The sequence below is a fragment of the Channa argus genome, chromosome 17 (assembly GCF_033026475.1).
Source record: "Channa argus isolate prfri chromosome 17, Channa argus male v1.0, whole genome shotgun sequence".
Classification (NCBI taxonomy): Eukaryota; Metazoa; Chordata; class Actinopteri; order Anabantiformes; family Channidae; genus Channa; species Channa argus.
Window position 1 is genome coordinate 11,947,710 of NC_090213.1, and position 17,744 is coordinate 11,965,453.

Consider the following 17,744-nt stretch of genomic DNA (forward strand, 5'->3'; position numbering starts at 1 on the left):
GGCAATGTCCAGAAGCTACTTAGTAGGCAATTTGGATAGAGGACAGTGCCTGTACTGTATGCCAGCATGTGGCGATGCGTCAAAGCTGGCTGTAGGAATGCAAATAAGGCAACATTGCAGCTGCACAAATTAGGTGTGATTAAAGGATGGAAGGAGGGATGCATTATTTACCTGTGTACTGACTGGACAGATCTCCACATGAATTAATGATGTAAAATCACTTTGTGGCAAAATGCTTGTTGTTGTACATATTTCATGTGAACAACTATCTATTTGTTCACATGAAATATGTACAACATTGTCATTCTGTGTTTTGGTAATGTTTGACATTTTGAATTATAAAACGTATTCAAAAGAACACGGATGAGTATTCATCACCTCTTACAACGGTGACTATTGGAAGTATTCAATGGAAAAATAATACCATAATGTGCTGTCACTCTGTCTCCCGTGCACCAGACACCAAACATTTTTGTGGACCTTTTTTCGAAAGGTCCTGTCAAGTCTGAATAAAGTCACAACAGTAATTTAGATGTACCAAGCATTGTTACATATTCCATGTTAGAAATAGAAAGGGCTAAAGACTGTTCCTGGGTTTTCATGACATTCCCTGTAAATACTCCACTGTGGTTCGCAAAAAATGAATCTTAATAAATGGAAAGAATATTGTAAATCCCTGTTAGGCTGCAAAGTACTTATCACCACACATACATCCCTGATGTGTGTTTAAACAAGCAGAATAATTCCATTTCTATTCTGCTAACATAAAACAATGTATTTCTGTACAACTACTGTAGCCAGCATAAAACTGACATGTACAGCACTCCCCCACCAGCCCTTGTGGCCATCCATTGTCATTCTGTTGAGGTCGCAGCCACCGGCAAGATGGAAGAGGACACAGCATGTGCCTGGGGTACAAGCCATCCCTTCGGATCATGCCACACAGAAGCACAACAGACCTTTCTGTATCTCAGAAGTCACACACATTTGCCTTTGGCACCAACGACATCCAGTTATGTACAGTCTGCATCAAATTTAAATCCTGTACAGATTATGTGTGTCTTAAAAAAACAAACAAACAAAAAAAAAAAACCCTGTAAACTTTCTTTGTTTAGCTCTTGAAAAATGTGTGCAGCTTGTCTAAATCCGAAAAGCTGTTGATCTGCCATTAGTGGACTCCACAGCCATTAGGTTTGACTGGTTGGAAACTCTGGCAGTGAACACAGCACAGGGTATATGAAACCTAAGGGGGCTTGACTAAATGACATGCAGGAGGCAGTGGTGTCAGTTAGCACTGCCCCTTGAGAAGCAATTATCTCTCAGTGGCTCGTTAAGACTCAGTAACCCGAGAGTCAGGAACATCCCAGGGAGGAGGAGGAGGAGAGAGCAGAAGCAATGGGTGGGAATGCAGGGTTGGACAGGATAATGATGGAGGACATGTCAGACAGAGGCATGACAGCTGGTATTAGTGTGTGTAACAGATTACAGGGGATTTCCATTCTCAAAGTCTGATAAATAAGATGAGGAGTTAATAATTGGGGGCTGATTTGGATTTGTGTTATGATGCATAATAAAAGAGTCATCAGTGCGGCTTTGCAAATAAGTATCAGAAATTATCTGCAGCCAGAGAAACCAAGACATAAGTGTTTACTCATTTTTGGTGCTCGAAACGCTGAAACGCTGTGTCTTAGCTTATTCTGGATACTCGTACTGTCAAAGGAAATAAGTTTGAATGAAACTACAAGTTTGCTTTATTTTTGCTAGGAACTCATGCAGTGCTTTCAGTAGTTAGAGCATCAGGTTATTCAACATGACATCTACAGGAAAGGTTGTATTACCATACAGTACATGACCTTTTACAACAGCGCCCTGGCTACAGTTGCATACACACATGAGAATTTGACAGGCAGGGCAGTAAGTGTGTACTCTCACTCACTGGGTAGCTACAGGCAAGATATCTGAAGCCACCCGAGAATAGATGGTCTTTGTGGAATTTGTGGAAGAATTTTTTCAGAACACTGAATAAATCATTTGAAATTGAGGTGCAATTTTCTGTCCAGGCCACGGATTAAGTCAAAGCAGCTGGGATTTTCATGCTTTTTATTTCCATTCAAGGAGAATTATTCCAGGAAAAAGTGTTAAAATCAGCCAGAGCAAACCAATATGTGCTCAGAGCGGAGCTTCAGTATGTCAGATGCTGATTACATGAACAGATTTCCCACCTATACTCTGCATAATTTCTGCTCAAAACCTCATCAGTCTCGCCAGTTGGAAACCGAGATTTAGATTAGATGACGAAGTGCTGCTAATGAGTTTTCATGAAGTGTGCTTTGAGCAAAGTAACCTGTCTAATGGATTTCTTATTTCAAAGATCAGCAGATTCCAAAGTTGTAACGAATGGCTCACATCCAATTGATGAATTTAAACTATTTAAAACCACCATGTATCCTGGAGGGGCCTTTGAATTCATGTGCAAAAATCTTACTGTTATTGTAAAATAATTAGGATTTGCTTCAGTTTGCTTTCTATAATCCTCTGTACAGGGCTGAAATTTAGAGGTTAAGTAGACTATGGCCATGAAATGAGTGAACACGATGTTCAAAGGCAGTTTTATTTGGTTACATGAATAATAACAGGGTTTTTCTGTGAGTGTATGACCTATTGACTTTTTCCACTTTGGTCAGAAGGGAACTACATAAGCTAAGTCTCCTACAACAGTCAGTTTAGTTGGATCCTTTTCAAAAGCACTTTTTGTGGAATTTATTTAAACAAGTTTGGAAATGTGTCTTCGTAATCTCCTGGAGTGCAAGGATACTGTGTCTCTGATGTTAGATGTTTAATGCAATAATCTCTACTATAATCCTCTAGTACAATATTGCCTGTTATCTGATTTTTGCCCTATTTTAGTTTCTTGTAAAATATCCCAACTAACAGATTGACTCCTCATCATCCAGCTCGAGGCACAAAGGTGTTTTTTGTTGCATTTTCCTCAGTCGACAAAAAACCCCACAGTATTATAGTAAGTGGATTTAGGATATTGTCACACCAAACATGGTTTTGAGCAGGTTGCTTTGGGCAGGTGTGAACAGTGCTGTTCATGCTGCGTTCACACTGACAAGTGCTTCACTGCACTCACTAGTCCTCTTGTCACACTTTTCGGCTTGTGCGTTAATCCTGCAGTTGTTGAGGGTGTTTTGAAATTTAATATTGCCCCATTCTTCCCCTGTCATAGTTCTGGGTTTAATCAAAGCTTAGTGGGAGCCCATCTGTCTTATCCAACTATCATGCCTTAAAATACCAACCGTGCCAGAGAGATTCACCTTAATTCTTCCTCTTGGTCTAAGGATAGTAGATGATGTTTTTAGCTGAAAAAACACTGACTCTCTCCTGTTCTCTTGTCAAAACAGAGGTGTTATTGTGAGGGATTTAAGATGGCTGTATTAGTCGGGTCAAGTTAGAGCCTTTAAAACCAATTTATTAAATATTTTTGAGAAAGTTGCTGCAGCTCTTTCCGTGTATTTTCCTTGTAGGACCAACGATAAATCTTTATTTTTAGGCTGTAAGTGGTCCTCCAGTAACTCACTTTCAAATCAGCATTTATATGTGATAATGATATATTTCATGATGTTGACAATATATTTTTTAGAGTTCTTTGTCCGTCTGAAGTCCATGGCAGCTGTCTGTAAAAAGGGATATGCTGTGACTCTGATGTAAGAGTCTTTTTGAGCGTGTGTGTGTGTGTACACTATGTGAGAGAGATTAAGTATTTAAAATGCCTTAATGTATGTGCGTGTCTGTATCAGTTGAATCAGCTCCTCCACCAAAGAGCTAAATCCCATCTTCATGCTCTCTTGCTGTAAAAAATTCAAACTCCGCTCACCATGTCTGACACATCATGCCCCTATCTGAGCTCAGCAACAAAAGCCAAGGAACCCAGAACTATAAATAACCTTATACTGTGAAAGTGAAAATGGAAAAACTGTAACTCAGAAATTGTGTGCATATTATTGTGCTTAAAATATACACGAATACTACATCTGTACTCGTTCTCATACTAACTGAACTGAACTGAAAGTTATCTTGGTGTCTTTTCTTTTCAAATTAATTGGGAAAAGTAAAAAAAAAAAAAAAAGCTGTGACTGAGAGACAAGTCAACTGATGATCTTTAGATAATTTAACAATGACTCTTAAAGACGCTGAAAACATAAGGAAACTGCTGCTCATCTAAAATTGTCTTCACTAAGTTTGATTAATTGAACATCATAAAGCACAGGGCTCAAGTATTAAGTATCACGAAACAGTACTGTAGCCCCTGCATGTGCAGTACCTCCAACCTTCTGTACCCATACCCCACTTGGGATCTAAATCCCTAACTTGCATTTGATATTAATAAAGAGCAAAACATTCCCCCACAAAATATAAAAAAAAATATCACCAAACTGCAAGGCATAGCTCAAGCACTCACATTGATTACACCCTTAATATCCTGAAACCTTGGAGAAGAAAGACCCAGCTGTGTCAGACTAACGCCTATCACTCACTAGATGACACTAAAGTGTCCTGCTGCATTAGGAGAGTCATCTATTAAAGAGGAGCAGAGATACACTGTCTCAAATGAGATCAGCAGATCTCAAAGGTGACTTGTTTTTTCTGTGGTGTGATAATGGATGGAAAAGCTAATGGATGCTCAAGCAAAGTGTTCTTAGCACTCAGCTTGAAATCGGGATTGGGAAATCTGATTCAGTTTTTGTTTTTTCTCTTATGAGCGATAGCTTCATCCATGAGTAGAAAACAAAATATTAAAAATTTGTTTTTTTTTTTACATGATTAGCTTTGTTTTGAAGAAGCAATTTATAGTTGATGAAGATGTTGCAGTGGGAGCCAACAGACTCCAGGGGGAAAGATCTGTTTCAGCAACAACAAAATCATGCCCTGTTTGAATTGCTAATGAAAACAATCCTTCCATGGAGCTTAGCAATTATACTTTATGAATAAATAGCTGGGAGGAAAGATTTCCTACAGTATGGCAGAATCTCTGTGGTTGTGTTACCTTGGCGTGCTCATGGAATTTTTTACTCTTTCTCTAGTGAACTTACCTCATAATATTGGTGTTTAAAGACTCCTTGTTCCCAATTCACAGCTTTAATTCTCAGTGATTCAGTTACTAATTTAACAGACACGAGCAGTCTGTATTTCAGGCATAGACAGAGAGTAACAAAGTGAAAGGCACCTTCAATAGATGTTTACTGTGCAAGTTAGCTCCATATTAAATGTCCTTTTGTCAATGATAAACCATAACTGCCAGCAGATTGTAAACAGTCTATAGCAAACATTCCCAGAGGCAGTGTTTTACTAATTACTTCATAGTGAAGCAGATAAATAGATTTTTCTGAATAATATGAGATATATATAAATTTAAAGCTCTCTGGACGATTAACAAATGATCAGGGTTGAAAAGACATGGGAGACAACAGATCCCAGTCTTTGTCCTTTATAAAAACTCATACACCCAATTAAATCAACTTTGAAGTAAGAATTTTACCTGTTCAACAGCAAGAAGAGTCAATCTGACTGCAAAACACTGGCCATGTTATACCTGAATTAATTGATATAGATTTTATTTTTGGGTCGCTTGCAGACAGTGTTACAAGCTGTAAAGGATATGTTGACAAAAAATGTCATGGTTAAAATGTTAGAGAGCACACAGAGATACAAAGTAGTCAGTCAAATGTGTGTGTGTCCTGCTTGCTTCTTTAGTCGCTGATTGTTTTCTCTTTATGTTTGGTGCTGGATGTGGTAGCATGTATTTATGTGGAAAATAACTGCCTGCTGCTAGAAATGAGGTTAGTAAAGGTTGTAGATGTTGAAGTTGTGGTCTATACTATCAAAACAAAGAGCCTAAGGGCAGAAAATCCATCTTTGGATGAGCTGTTGGTAACTGCAGAGTTGGTTGATATTTCTCTCTTTTGTTTGTCACTACAAGAGAAGCCTTTTCTCAATAAACATTATCATTTGACCCTTTGTTTATTATAAAACATATGCAGCATTAAGCATTTGAAAAATGCATCATGCTGATAAGTCTGAAATAGACCTTTTCTGGGTCTTCTAGTCAAGCAAACGACTATCTAATAGCATTTCTATAGAATAATTGGTTTCTTGAATTAAACCAGTGAAGTAAATCAGGTTTTTTCTATTTGTCCTCATTTTAAATTGTGTTTAGTTGATAACCTTCACCTCCACTGCCATAGAAAGGTGAAGCTGTAGCGATTCATAATGATAATGATAATTAATGATAATTTGAATAAGTATGATCAGTATAATTTCAACCACCTATAGTAGATTTACCCCGGTCTTACTAGGATTAACACAATCACTAGATTACAGTAAACACTGTCATCTGTTATTCTTGTGCAAATGCCCCCTGTGATTTCTCCATCCTCACATTAGGCCATGTGGCTTATTTAACAAAAACTATTCACATTGGCTTTTTATTAGGCTTAGTGATCCTGGACCACAGTATACTGTACCATCCGCAACCCAACTGTCACTGCATGAAGAGCAAATATTTGCACAAATTGTGACTGCGGCTACCGTAGAGCCAACCATTCAGGAATGATACCGAAACATCTGTGTTGACCTTTAATTTTAAGCATGGAATAATGCCTGCCCACCAAATAAGCCCAATGCTAATCTCATTTTATTCTCTGGACACTTCTGGGGACAAAACATGTTTTTCAGAGTAGAGAAGATAAGGCTCATGTACAGCTCTACTGTTTTTATCCTTTCTAATTAATGATTTGTGGACCCTGGAGTCACAGGCGTTTGGCATTCAGGACTGTGCTGCTTTTTGGTTATTATTTTTAATACCCCAACCCATTTATCATATACTTTACTTCTTGTCATTAAAGGAATAATGTATGCTGTTTTCCTATTTTTGTTATCTTATAGTTTACTTCACCTTATTTAAATAAACTAGCTACTATTGTTTATGCATGGTTTTTCTTTGCTTGTGTTGTAGGATTGGAAAAAACTACACAGTAACATTCAGTTGACAAATTCTCATCTTTTTCCTATTTCCAGACTTGCTGCAACAGTGTCCAATTTGCAGTACTCTAGCTGTATTTGCTCAGCCATGCATGTACTGGATAACTCAAATCCTCATTATGATTAAAAACACAAGATAAGGTGTTTGAAGTAAAATCAAAGAAGGGCTTTGGTGTAAAGGGATTATGTTGAATGATCCACACCAGCACAGATTCATTCAAGGACCTTAGGGGCAAGTAGTTGATTCATGAACTTGAAAAATTTTACCCTAGAGATATATTTGCCCGTTAGTTGTAAATGAAATAAAAGCATAAAGGAAAAATCGGTTTTCTAACCACAGAGCTCGATGAGGGCACTGTCCTAAAAATAAAACGACAGACACAAACACAGTTGTAGTGAGTCCCTTTGTAGTCCTCGTGTGCTGAAAATCAGGAACTTTTTGACACTTCTTGAGAGCAGAAAATGCAAATCCTCACATTGAAGTGTGAGGCAGATCACATCATCTTTGAAGATTCATTGCAAACCCATACACAAGCAATAGAGCCTTTTGAAATTTGTTGGACGTCTCCAGTCTTTTCTCTAAATTAAAAAAATGTAATGGAAACCTAAACAATTTGTTCTTCAAGTGATGATCGTGCAAACCAAGTTATATGAAAACATCATCTTTATTTTCACAAAATTAAGATTAAACGTTTCACTGGTTTGTGGCATTTTTTCTCTTTTACGTTGTTATGTACTGCTCCAGTTAATAGCACAAGGTACTTCTACTGTTGGAGTACTTTATGTAGTTTGTACACTGTCTTTTCAATGTGTTCAGTAATGTAATTTGTAGGTACCACCCACCTGCTACTATTCTGTTGTTAGCAATAGAGCCTGTGGTTGCTTAGCAACATAGTCTGTTTGATCCAGTGACACCGTCTTTGTTAGTGTTAAATTTGTCAGTGTGTGAGATGTGGCTTGTACTTTAACTCAGGCTGAGTGGGGCCCAATGACTGTCTAATAAGCTGATATGTTTTTTTATTCAGTTGGTTCAAGCCAAGCTGGAGAAATTCAAGATATAGTAAATGAAAGAGGTGAGGAAGGTTTGGATTCAAGAAAACAACCAAAAGAGTGAGAGCTTAAAAGGAAGGACTTAGCTCTGCTCAGTTCCCACTCAAGGCAGAATCAAGAACCCAGTTACACCCCCACACACACACATACGCCGCCCCAGCCCACTGTCTTCCCTGAATGTGCGGCCTATTTTCCTTGTCAAGGTGGTGTCCTAGATTCAAACTTCTATCTGATGAGTAAAGCAGTAAGGCAAAGAGATTAAATCAAGAGGGATGTGGAGGATGGGGGTGTTAGTTGGGTCTTAAAAAAAAAAAATCAAGTTCAGTGTTTCCTTTTTTTATATTGATGCAGTTCTTGTTCCACTGGATTTAAGTGAAGATGGTAGAAGTGGCAGAAGCCGTGTGCAATTAACTCAGATTGTGGTATCGTGGTATCGTGGGACATTCTGTGTGCGTGTGCACGTATCCCCCCAACCATCCATGCAAGCCTGAGCATTGGCCGTCTGTGTGCATATCTGTGTGTTCTGTTTGTATTATTAATTAACCCTCAGTGTAGGTGTTCAATCAATGCAGAATTCACCGGGGTACGATTTTGACTCTTCAGTGCAAATTAAATTACTGAGCATAGAGCTCAAAGAGACAGCTGGTGATCGCTGCATGTAGCTGAAGGCGCACATGGTACCTATTACACCAGAGCATCACTTCCCTGAGTCAGATTAGCTGCTGTGAAATGCTTCAGTTGTTCATTCAAGATAGTGTCAAATATTTTACAGCACTCAACATCTCAGGCATCGCAGTGTTATTATGACTTGTACGTGAATTCACTTAAGGCCAGGTGCAACAAAATATAATCAAATCCCAGCTTGCCCTCACTTTATACATTTTTCTGCAGATTGTGTCCAACTGTGAAGCTTTTGTGTGAACACAATGGAATGAGTGCATTTGGTGCAACAGCCTGGGTGCGAAAGTGTTCCCGGGCATCAGTTTAATAACGATGCAACTGCACCACTAATCTTGTTTTGTGCTCTTATAAATAACCCACAAACACACCCAGGATGAAAACACAACTTGTACACATATTCAGTACTGCCTTAAAAAAATAAAGTCAAAAATATGCCCATTTCTTATTGGCCTTCAGTATTTTCTTTAACATGTTAAAATCCAATTAGCCTCCCTGGGCTTTTTGCTGTCATTCTTATCAGTCCCAGTCTCTCCATAGACTCACACAGGATTTATTAAAAATTTAAGCGCTCCTCTTTTAGGCAGTTGAAATATTGGAAACCCTGCAGCATCAACATGAAGCTCTTTAATAATTTATGTGTATAGCCTGGTGAAGACACATGGACTGTAGCATTTCAGCTTTGTAGTGTTGACATTTTTAAAGAAAACAACAATAATTGTTTGACCGGGAGATGCAGTATTACAGCTTGGCATGTTTAATGCTAAAGCTGATTAGGATTACGTATGTTTTAATTGGTTGAAATAGAGCTTTTGCTGATCCCCACCACCCTTAGTTGTTATTGCTGCAACTGTCAAGCATTTACTTATAGCCCAATACATACAAACATACTACGTTACATAGCCAATGTTGGCATTTTGAAACTGTTAGTTGATTCCAACACAGAATCAAGAAATGTCGGCTTCTTATTTAGCTCACAGTGATAAGATCACCTGGTTGTATAGCGAAGGCAAACTTGTCAGGACTGTCAGTTGGAAAAGGGAGTCAAACTGGGTGCTTAGAATGAATAAGCAAAGTCACTTCTGTTTATTAAAGACTAAAGACACAATTATATAATCTTTCCTAATTGCTGGGGTGCACTTGGTTTGCTGCAGTAGATGCCCCTACTAAAGCAAACGTGTCAGAATTGTTGTCCTGTAATAATCAAACAACATAGTGATCTAAAACGATTAATTATGCAGCTTAAACACACACTGCTCTGAATTCTGCTGTTTTCCCATTACAGTGTAATTGAATGCATTCATTTGAAGCATTTAAAATGTTTTATGACTTATATGTTGTATGAAATAAAATACAATTAATCATGTCATGTACCTCTCACCTAGAACAGACCAAAGCAACAAACCATGCTGTCTACCATGTAGCTATACAGTTACACGATCTCTGGTTTTGAAGCAGCCCCCATAGTGTGACTAAAGATTAGTTAATAATTCAGGGTTGTTGGATACTGTGTAACAGGGATGGTGTTCTCTGCTGCTCGCCTTCACAGCTGCATGGGGTCTGCAAGTGACAGATGGCTCAGCCCTAGTGGACAATTTGGTGCCAGTATATCCCAGCAGAGTGTTGGACAGTGATTTTGTGTGTGTGTGTGTGTGTTTGTCTCAGTTCTCTTCATGTTCATCTTGGTTTCTTATTTAATCAATGATGTGAGAACAAATGCGTCTGAACACAGGAGAAAACATTTAAGACTACATAAGGTTCATGACAGAATGTGGTCTGTTGCGTTTCTAAGTTGCGTTTTCTAAGTTATTCCACTCCTGATGCTCCTCTGCAGGGTGTTCACTGTCCAGATGTCATTTAGAGATATTTTAAGCTCTCTGCATGGATGCAGCCTTCCTCTCTTCCTGCAGTAGTCAGCTACAATAAAACTTGTTGGAACTGTTGGAAATTACAGCTACAGTGGGGCATCGCAGCCACTCTGTGCACAGTCTCTAAGAAATCAGCTGATTTCAGCTCATTTTTTTGATCCATTCTGTTTTCTACTGCAGAAGTTCTAGCTTCTTAGGTAGTAAAAGATAAGTAACACGTCTCAGGGAAGTTAAGAATGCATGATGCATTCAGGTTCACATGACGTAAGTGTAATCTGAATGGCTTTACATTTCAGGTGTTTATGTGAATCTGCTTTATCTGATAAATGATGGAAGGACAATCATTTAAGATAATTAGAGCAAACAATCTGTGCAAAGTGAGTCTCACTGTCAACACCGCTGTCTGCTGAGCTGTAAAATCACTCTGCCAACTCACATGCTGTCTGTACCAAGTATTGTAAACAGTCTGCTCAACAGGCTATGCAGTAAAAACACAGACGTGCGACAGACTTTTAGGCTTGTAAATGTATTTGTTCTAGGAGATGATACTAATGTTTCAAGTTTTAAAAATCATCAAGCATTTTTTTTTTGTCTTTCCAGAGCTGCCAGAGAACTGGACAGACACCAAAGAGACCCTACTGGAGGGGATGGTGTTCAATGTGAAGTACCTGGGGATGACTCTGGTAGGCCAGCCAAAGGGAGAGGACATGGCTTCAGCTGCCATTCGCAGAATTGTTGCCACAGTGAGTCTTTGCTCCCTTTTTTTTCATCAGTGTTATTTTACTCTTATAATTCATGATCACTGCTTGACAAATCTTTATTAGTCTGATTATTGTGTGTTGAATGTACTGAACATAACATATTTGTCTGTAATGATTCTGATATTCGCAAAGACTGTTGCATAAAAATCTGTGGGTTACATCAGCGCTTTCATTAACAATATGAGATTACACGAGTGACATTGTCAAGATTTCAATTACATTGATGCTTTTTATAGAAAGTCTCATGTGGATTTGTCACATTACACCCTCAAAGTGCAATGTACATACAGTCGGTTGTACAAGGGGATACTTGTTAAACTTACATTTTCTCTTTATGACCAGGCAACAAGGAAAGAGATTAAAGAGAGGCTGAATTTGTCTAATTGTTTGGTAAAGTACCCACTAATAATTTAAAACTAAATGATAAGTGCTGCTTTCCTTCAACCGTCTGTAATTCTGGTGGCACGTAGTTGGATCAGATTCCTAACAAAGTCAGTATTGAAGGTGCTAATTCAGAGTTATATATATTCTTTGCTCAGCAGTCAGATTGGTCATGTCTACTTAAAGGCACTGAGCAGCATAGAGGATTTCTAAGCCTGGTTTCCAACATCTGTTCAGAATCCTTTCAATTTATTGCAATTTTAGAAACGGTAAATAGACTCTTGCCTTTAAATCTGTTTACATCCATTTGTATGCTGTACATTATTCAGTATTTATGGTTCTTCCAATCAATTCTTTCCACACCTACAGTATCCAATAAATACTGCCAACTGGGTGGAAGGCCTTCTGTGCAGAAACGAGTCTGGCACAGGCAGTCTAATCTTAAACTCCCCACTTCGCAATTAGAGACTCAAACACACCTAATGGCAGGATTAAGATTCAATTGATTTACAGTACATCAGGACAGAGAAAGGAAGTTGGTTTCCTTTCTGTTCCCTTGGAAACCCATCAATCTGAAGGGTGTCACTGAATGTGTGTGTGTGTGTGTGTGTGTGTGTGTGTGTGTGTGTGTGTGTGTGTGTGTGTGTGTTTTCTTTTGCTGCATGCTTCAGTCAAGCTTGATAAGACAAGACCACGGGCCCAAACGTCTATTGAGAGGCTGAACTTTTCCTATCTCAACCTGACAGGTTTTTCGTGCCTTGTGGCAGGACGATTGTAACATGACAGCAGAAAATTTGGCTGCTAGCCTTTGCTCCATGAATGAGCTGCCACACTCTGGCACAGAACCCTTTTCCTTTTTATTACAATATGGTTTTGCATAATTTAAGTACTGTAGGTTTAAGTAGCATGTGGTGTTTGTTGCCACCAACTTCAGGGCATTTAGGCTTTTACAGAAAGCCATGACTTGTTGTCCTTGAGAAGTCCTTTTTTTCTTGCAAAGATCACACTCGTTAGCATCCTTAGCTCTGTTGGCCTTTATTTCACCACCTGCAAAAGTGAAAGAATTCTCAAGCAGGATGGATGTATAAATGGAGCACTAAAGGATGAAATCACTCCCTTTAGTTTCCCCTCTTCTGTCTTTCCTGCTATAGTCCTTCAAAGTTGATCGGATTCTTAACCTGATATCATCTGGGTGTGAAACTAAACTGCTCTCATTTGCCAGCTAATTGCATGGTAAGGAGGTCACTGTCATTGTCAACAGGCTGCAAGATCAGCACTGTGGCCACATTTTCTGAAACTCCAGATGGAGCAAAGCGGCAGGGAGAGTCAGAGGCTGCCAGCCCAACCTTGAGAACTTAATGTGATCTTTACATTGCAGCTAGCAGCTTTTATAAATGTTTCACATTTCTGGTGCAAATTATGCAGGCTGCTATTGTCTCAGTTAGGATTTTAGGTGCTCAGTGTGTTTGTACCTGAGACAAGATCTTCTCCATCTTCTTTTTGATGTGTGTTTCATATCCACAGGCCAGAGCCAGTGCTAAAAAGTTTCGAAAAGTAACTCTGACGGTTTCACCAAAAGGCATCATCATCACAGACACAGAGACTACAGACCTCATAGAGAATGTCTCTATATACAGGTAAATTATTTTTACTTCTCTGTAGCATGGCAGTGTACATGGTGGTCCAGGATTAACTACTACTGGATTGATAGTTCTGAGGTCACTAGAGAATCTTAACAACACTGTTGATTTCCTTGGTCTTTTTCTTATACTTTCCATTTTCTAAAAAAAGCATCATGCAGAATATATACACTGCAAATCGAGAAAACACATGCAAATAGAAAAAATACAAGCAAAAATACCAAAAACATTTCACAAAGAATTAAAAGATGCCGTGCAAAAAGCTACAACAAAACAGAAATGTCTCCAGGAGCAACAAAAAATACATTTACAAATCAAAATTTCTGTCAATTATTAGTGGCCCCTTGTAACATTGCTGTGACAGCTGGGTACAATGGTTCCAGAGGACACTAAAAAGTGACGGACACAACTGGGACACACTTGTTTCTGATACAAATTTGGTTGCCTTCTGGCTTTATTGCAGCATGTTTCTTCATGCTGCGCCTTTATTATCGAATTCATGAATTTTTTGTTTTCTTGATTTGCAGTGCAGTGACCTCTCAGGGGCACCACAAAGTAATACTTCAACAAAAGCTTAAAATGATACAATTGTTTACACAGAGGGTCCACAATGTACATACGCGCACTTATTTTGTGGTGCTGCAAATTCTGCAGTGTCTTTTAATTTGCCAGGCGCAAGGCCTGTTAACTTCCTATTAGTGATCACAAATGACCACAGCTGGTAACCTCCCTTTGCCAACATAAAAATAGTTTGACATCATTCAGTGTATGTAAAAACACAAAGTACAATGCGTAAGTTCATGGAGCTCGTTGCAGATTTGAGATCCAAGATGGTAGATGGTCAGGAATGTCACTTAGAGCAATTTCTAAACAACTGCAGGATCCAAAATCATCGGTTAAAAAAAATAATGTAAATGCATAAATACACATTATTGAGAGATGTAGCCACTTTATACTGCCTGTAAGAAGACCAGAAGAAGAAGAAGTGTCTTAATCAACTCAGGTAACAGTGGTTAGGATAATAAGAAACAACCCAGCAAGCAGGACCCATTAGAGACCAGGAAATAGTTACTGCTCGAACACCAATGCTGTGCTTCCTACAGTCAAGCGAGTTTTACAACAAGGTGGACCGAAGGTCTGCTGTTCAAGAAAGACAGCAGAAAGACTCCTTGACACCTTTTTTTTAGCATAACCTCAAATGATCAGCTAGACACGCTTGGGTGTTTAACAAGACAGTGACCCCCAAACACACATAAAAGACAGCTGTGAAATGGATAAAGCAGGCTTTTATGATGGCTGTAACAAACTCCTGACCTCAACTCATCCACATTTAATTGAATTCAGAATAATTTTTACAAAGAAAATTACCATTACATTACCAGACTCTCTCTCTCTCTCTCTCTCTCTCTCTCTCTCTCTCTCTCTCTCTCTCTCTCTCTCTCTCTCTCTCTCTCTCTCTCTCTCTCTCTCTCTCTCTCTCTCTCTCTCTCTCTCTCTCTCTCTCTCTCTCTCTCTCTCTCTCTCTCTCTCTCTCTCTCTCTCTCTCTCTCTATATATATATATATATATATATATATATATATATATATATATATATATATATATATATATATCTATATCTATATCTATATCTATATATATATATATATATATATATATATATATCTATATATATCTATATCTATATCTATATCTATATCTATATATATATATATATATATATATATGTGTGTATATATATGTATATGTTTGAATTATTCAAGACAAGCAACTGTCAACAGGCCACAGGGTCAGTGGTTCAACTCCCGGTCCCTCCAGCCTATGTGTTGCAGTGTCCTTGGGCAAAGCACCAAACCCCAAATTGCTCCCGATAAATGACTGGCTGTTACAAACCTATGGGCAATTTATTCCCCAATTAATCTAATATACATGTCTTTGGACTGTGAGAAGAATTGTGCTGCTCATGAACACTTATGCAGGTACTTATTATGTTTATTGTCACATACACAGATCAGGTGTAATGCTATGACCACCTGTGCAATTTAATCCAATCCAATACAGTGTAGTGGCCAAAAGAAGGGACTTCTCTCCCTCCCAATGAGAACTGCTGTACTCCAGGTCCAGCTTCCACAATTCCTTCATGCTCAGGGTGACCTCCAGGTCTTATTTTGTGAGACTGAACTTCTCTTCCTTCCAAGGAAGCTGCTGTTCTACAGGTCCATGATTTGGCCAAGATGGAAATCTCCTCCCGGTGTGCAGCTATTAAATGGGACCTCTCTTCATTCCACCACGATTGTTAGGGCCTCTTCTGGTTGTTTATATTTCAGGGCAGCATTCAACTCAGACATTGGCTCTCTCGTCACATCCCACTGTCGCTTTTTCTTTACAGCACTTAGTAACAACAAGTAGACTGTGGCTTTGGCCTCCTACTGGGCTGTAGCTCTGTCTCCACAGCAGGCTGTGGTTCTGCTGTTACAGCACACTGATTCTTTTTCCAATACAGACTGAACAGTCATTGGTATAATAAAGTAGGATGTCTTACTCATAGCTGGCTGTTGTGTGTTTGCACCAAATTTAACACTGAGCCAACTACGTATTTGTATATTGTCCACCATGTTAGATAACAATATTTAACTCTTCTGGGACAATGCCAACAAGATGTTGTCACACAATTCTTTCTGTAGCATTTCAACAGTTTCTTTCCTTTGGAACCTTTCCTTTGTCTCTCCACTTGTGTGATTGTGATTTATTCTGTGTTTGTGTGTTGTCTCTTCTCTTTTAGCAGCATCCTGTAACATACACTGGGCCTTGTGTCACTGCGGATTACTAAATATCATATAGCCGCACTATGATTACAGAACAGCCTGTGATAAAGACAGACTATGCGTGTGCGTGTTGTTAGTGTACAGTAGGTGTGCCTTCACATAGAGGTCTTCATCCCCTTCTGATCCACCTTATCAGCGGTGACAGACCACAGGAAAGGGCAATCAACCTCATCCTTGATCTTCTTCTCTTCTCTCCATAGCTCCCTCTTCCCTCCTCACCCTTTCTCTCTCTACTGTGTAGAGTGAAAAAAAAAATCACTCTTTTGCGGTTACATTACCATAGACAGGGCTTTGAACACAGGAATACCCATGACTAATTGCCCACTTTGAAACCCACACTGCTGGTCTTTGCCAAAGCTGTCGAGTACTGATACAGGAGAGATCGAAGGGTGACGCATAGCTTGGATTGACTGAGGATTGATCTATTCCAGTTATTACCCACACCCACTTTCTTCCCACCCTGCCCCTACTTTCTTGTGTCTTAGGTTTGCTGCACATAATCCATTTATTGGCCTCTGAAGCGAGTGAAGGTTGGTTAAAAGTGTGGATCAAATCATGTGAATGGCCATATGAGTTTTTGCGTATTCACCTCACATACTAAGGGAAAAGTTAATTGTGGACGCACACATACTGGAAGTCGGACTATTTTGCCCAGGGCAATTTTAATGGAGGGTAGAAAACGGGCAGAGAGGCACTGGGGACATCACTGGAAAGAACATCCTTCAAGCCACAACCCTCGTGCACACACACACGGACACACACATACACAAAATGCAACATCATCCTATAACAGCAGAACTGTCCACAGTTCTAAAGCTTGATATTAAATTCTGCAACCACTTAGTTTCCAACAGCACACTCTAAAGTGTATCTAATTTGCAGCATCAGACTCTGAAATTCTATTATCATGAGCTTGATGAACATGATCAGGTCGGCCTCGGAATGCTGCTGGAGGTCTGAAAGCTATGCACTATTCTGCCACAACAATAGCACGACAATAATCACTATTTATTTTTCGACAAATAAATCAATAGCTTATAAAAATGGTCCTATGACAAAATAAATCTTAGAAATGCCTTTGTAATGTTGATACAAGGCTTTTGTTAATAAATGAGCTTTAGATTTTCAGGCTATTTTAAATGCAGAGAGAATTAGGAGAGAGTTAGGTAGGTAAACTCAGCTAATCCTCTCCTGGCTCCATAGTTCCACAGTTAATACACTGCTAACCACATTTCATATTTCGGAAAGTTAAGTGATGAAAGGAACATTGGTATTTGGTTAGTGGGCACTGACTGGAGCAATACCAAAGACCCCTGCCCAGTTTGAAATCTTGTAAGGATTTTATGTGCAGTTCTCAAAATTCAAAACATAGACATTGAATACTCATAAAATCAATCTGTCTTATTTGTCCTTTTTTAAAATGCCGGATTTAACATTTCCCTGTAACGAGAACAGTGTGAGGGTGTTCAGGTTCCATCTGGACTGGTGTGACTCATT

The 17,744-nt window shown here is 39.0% G+C and overlaps 1 protein-coding gene across 3 annotated transcripts in view; it reads left to right on the forward strand.

Moving 5' to 3' along the window:
- Positions 1-17,744, forward strand: part of si:dkey-71h2.2 (low density lipoprotein receptor adapter protein 1) — a 33,815-nt gene that overhangs the window by 2,069 nt on the left and 14,002 nt on the right. For all 3 annotated transcript variants that reach the window (XM_067481533.1, XM_067481534.1, XM_067481535.1), the window contains exons 2-3: positions 11,241-11,383; positions 13,307-13,419. In XM_067481533.1, coding sequence (XP_067337634.1) covers positions 11,241-11,383; positions 13,307-13,419 — 256 coding nt within the window. The remainder of the gene's footprint in view (positions 1-11,240; positions 11,384-13,306; positions 13,420-17,744) is intronic.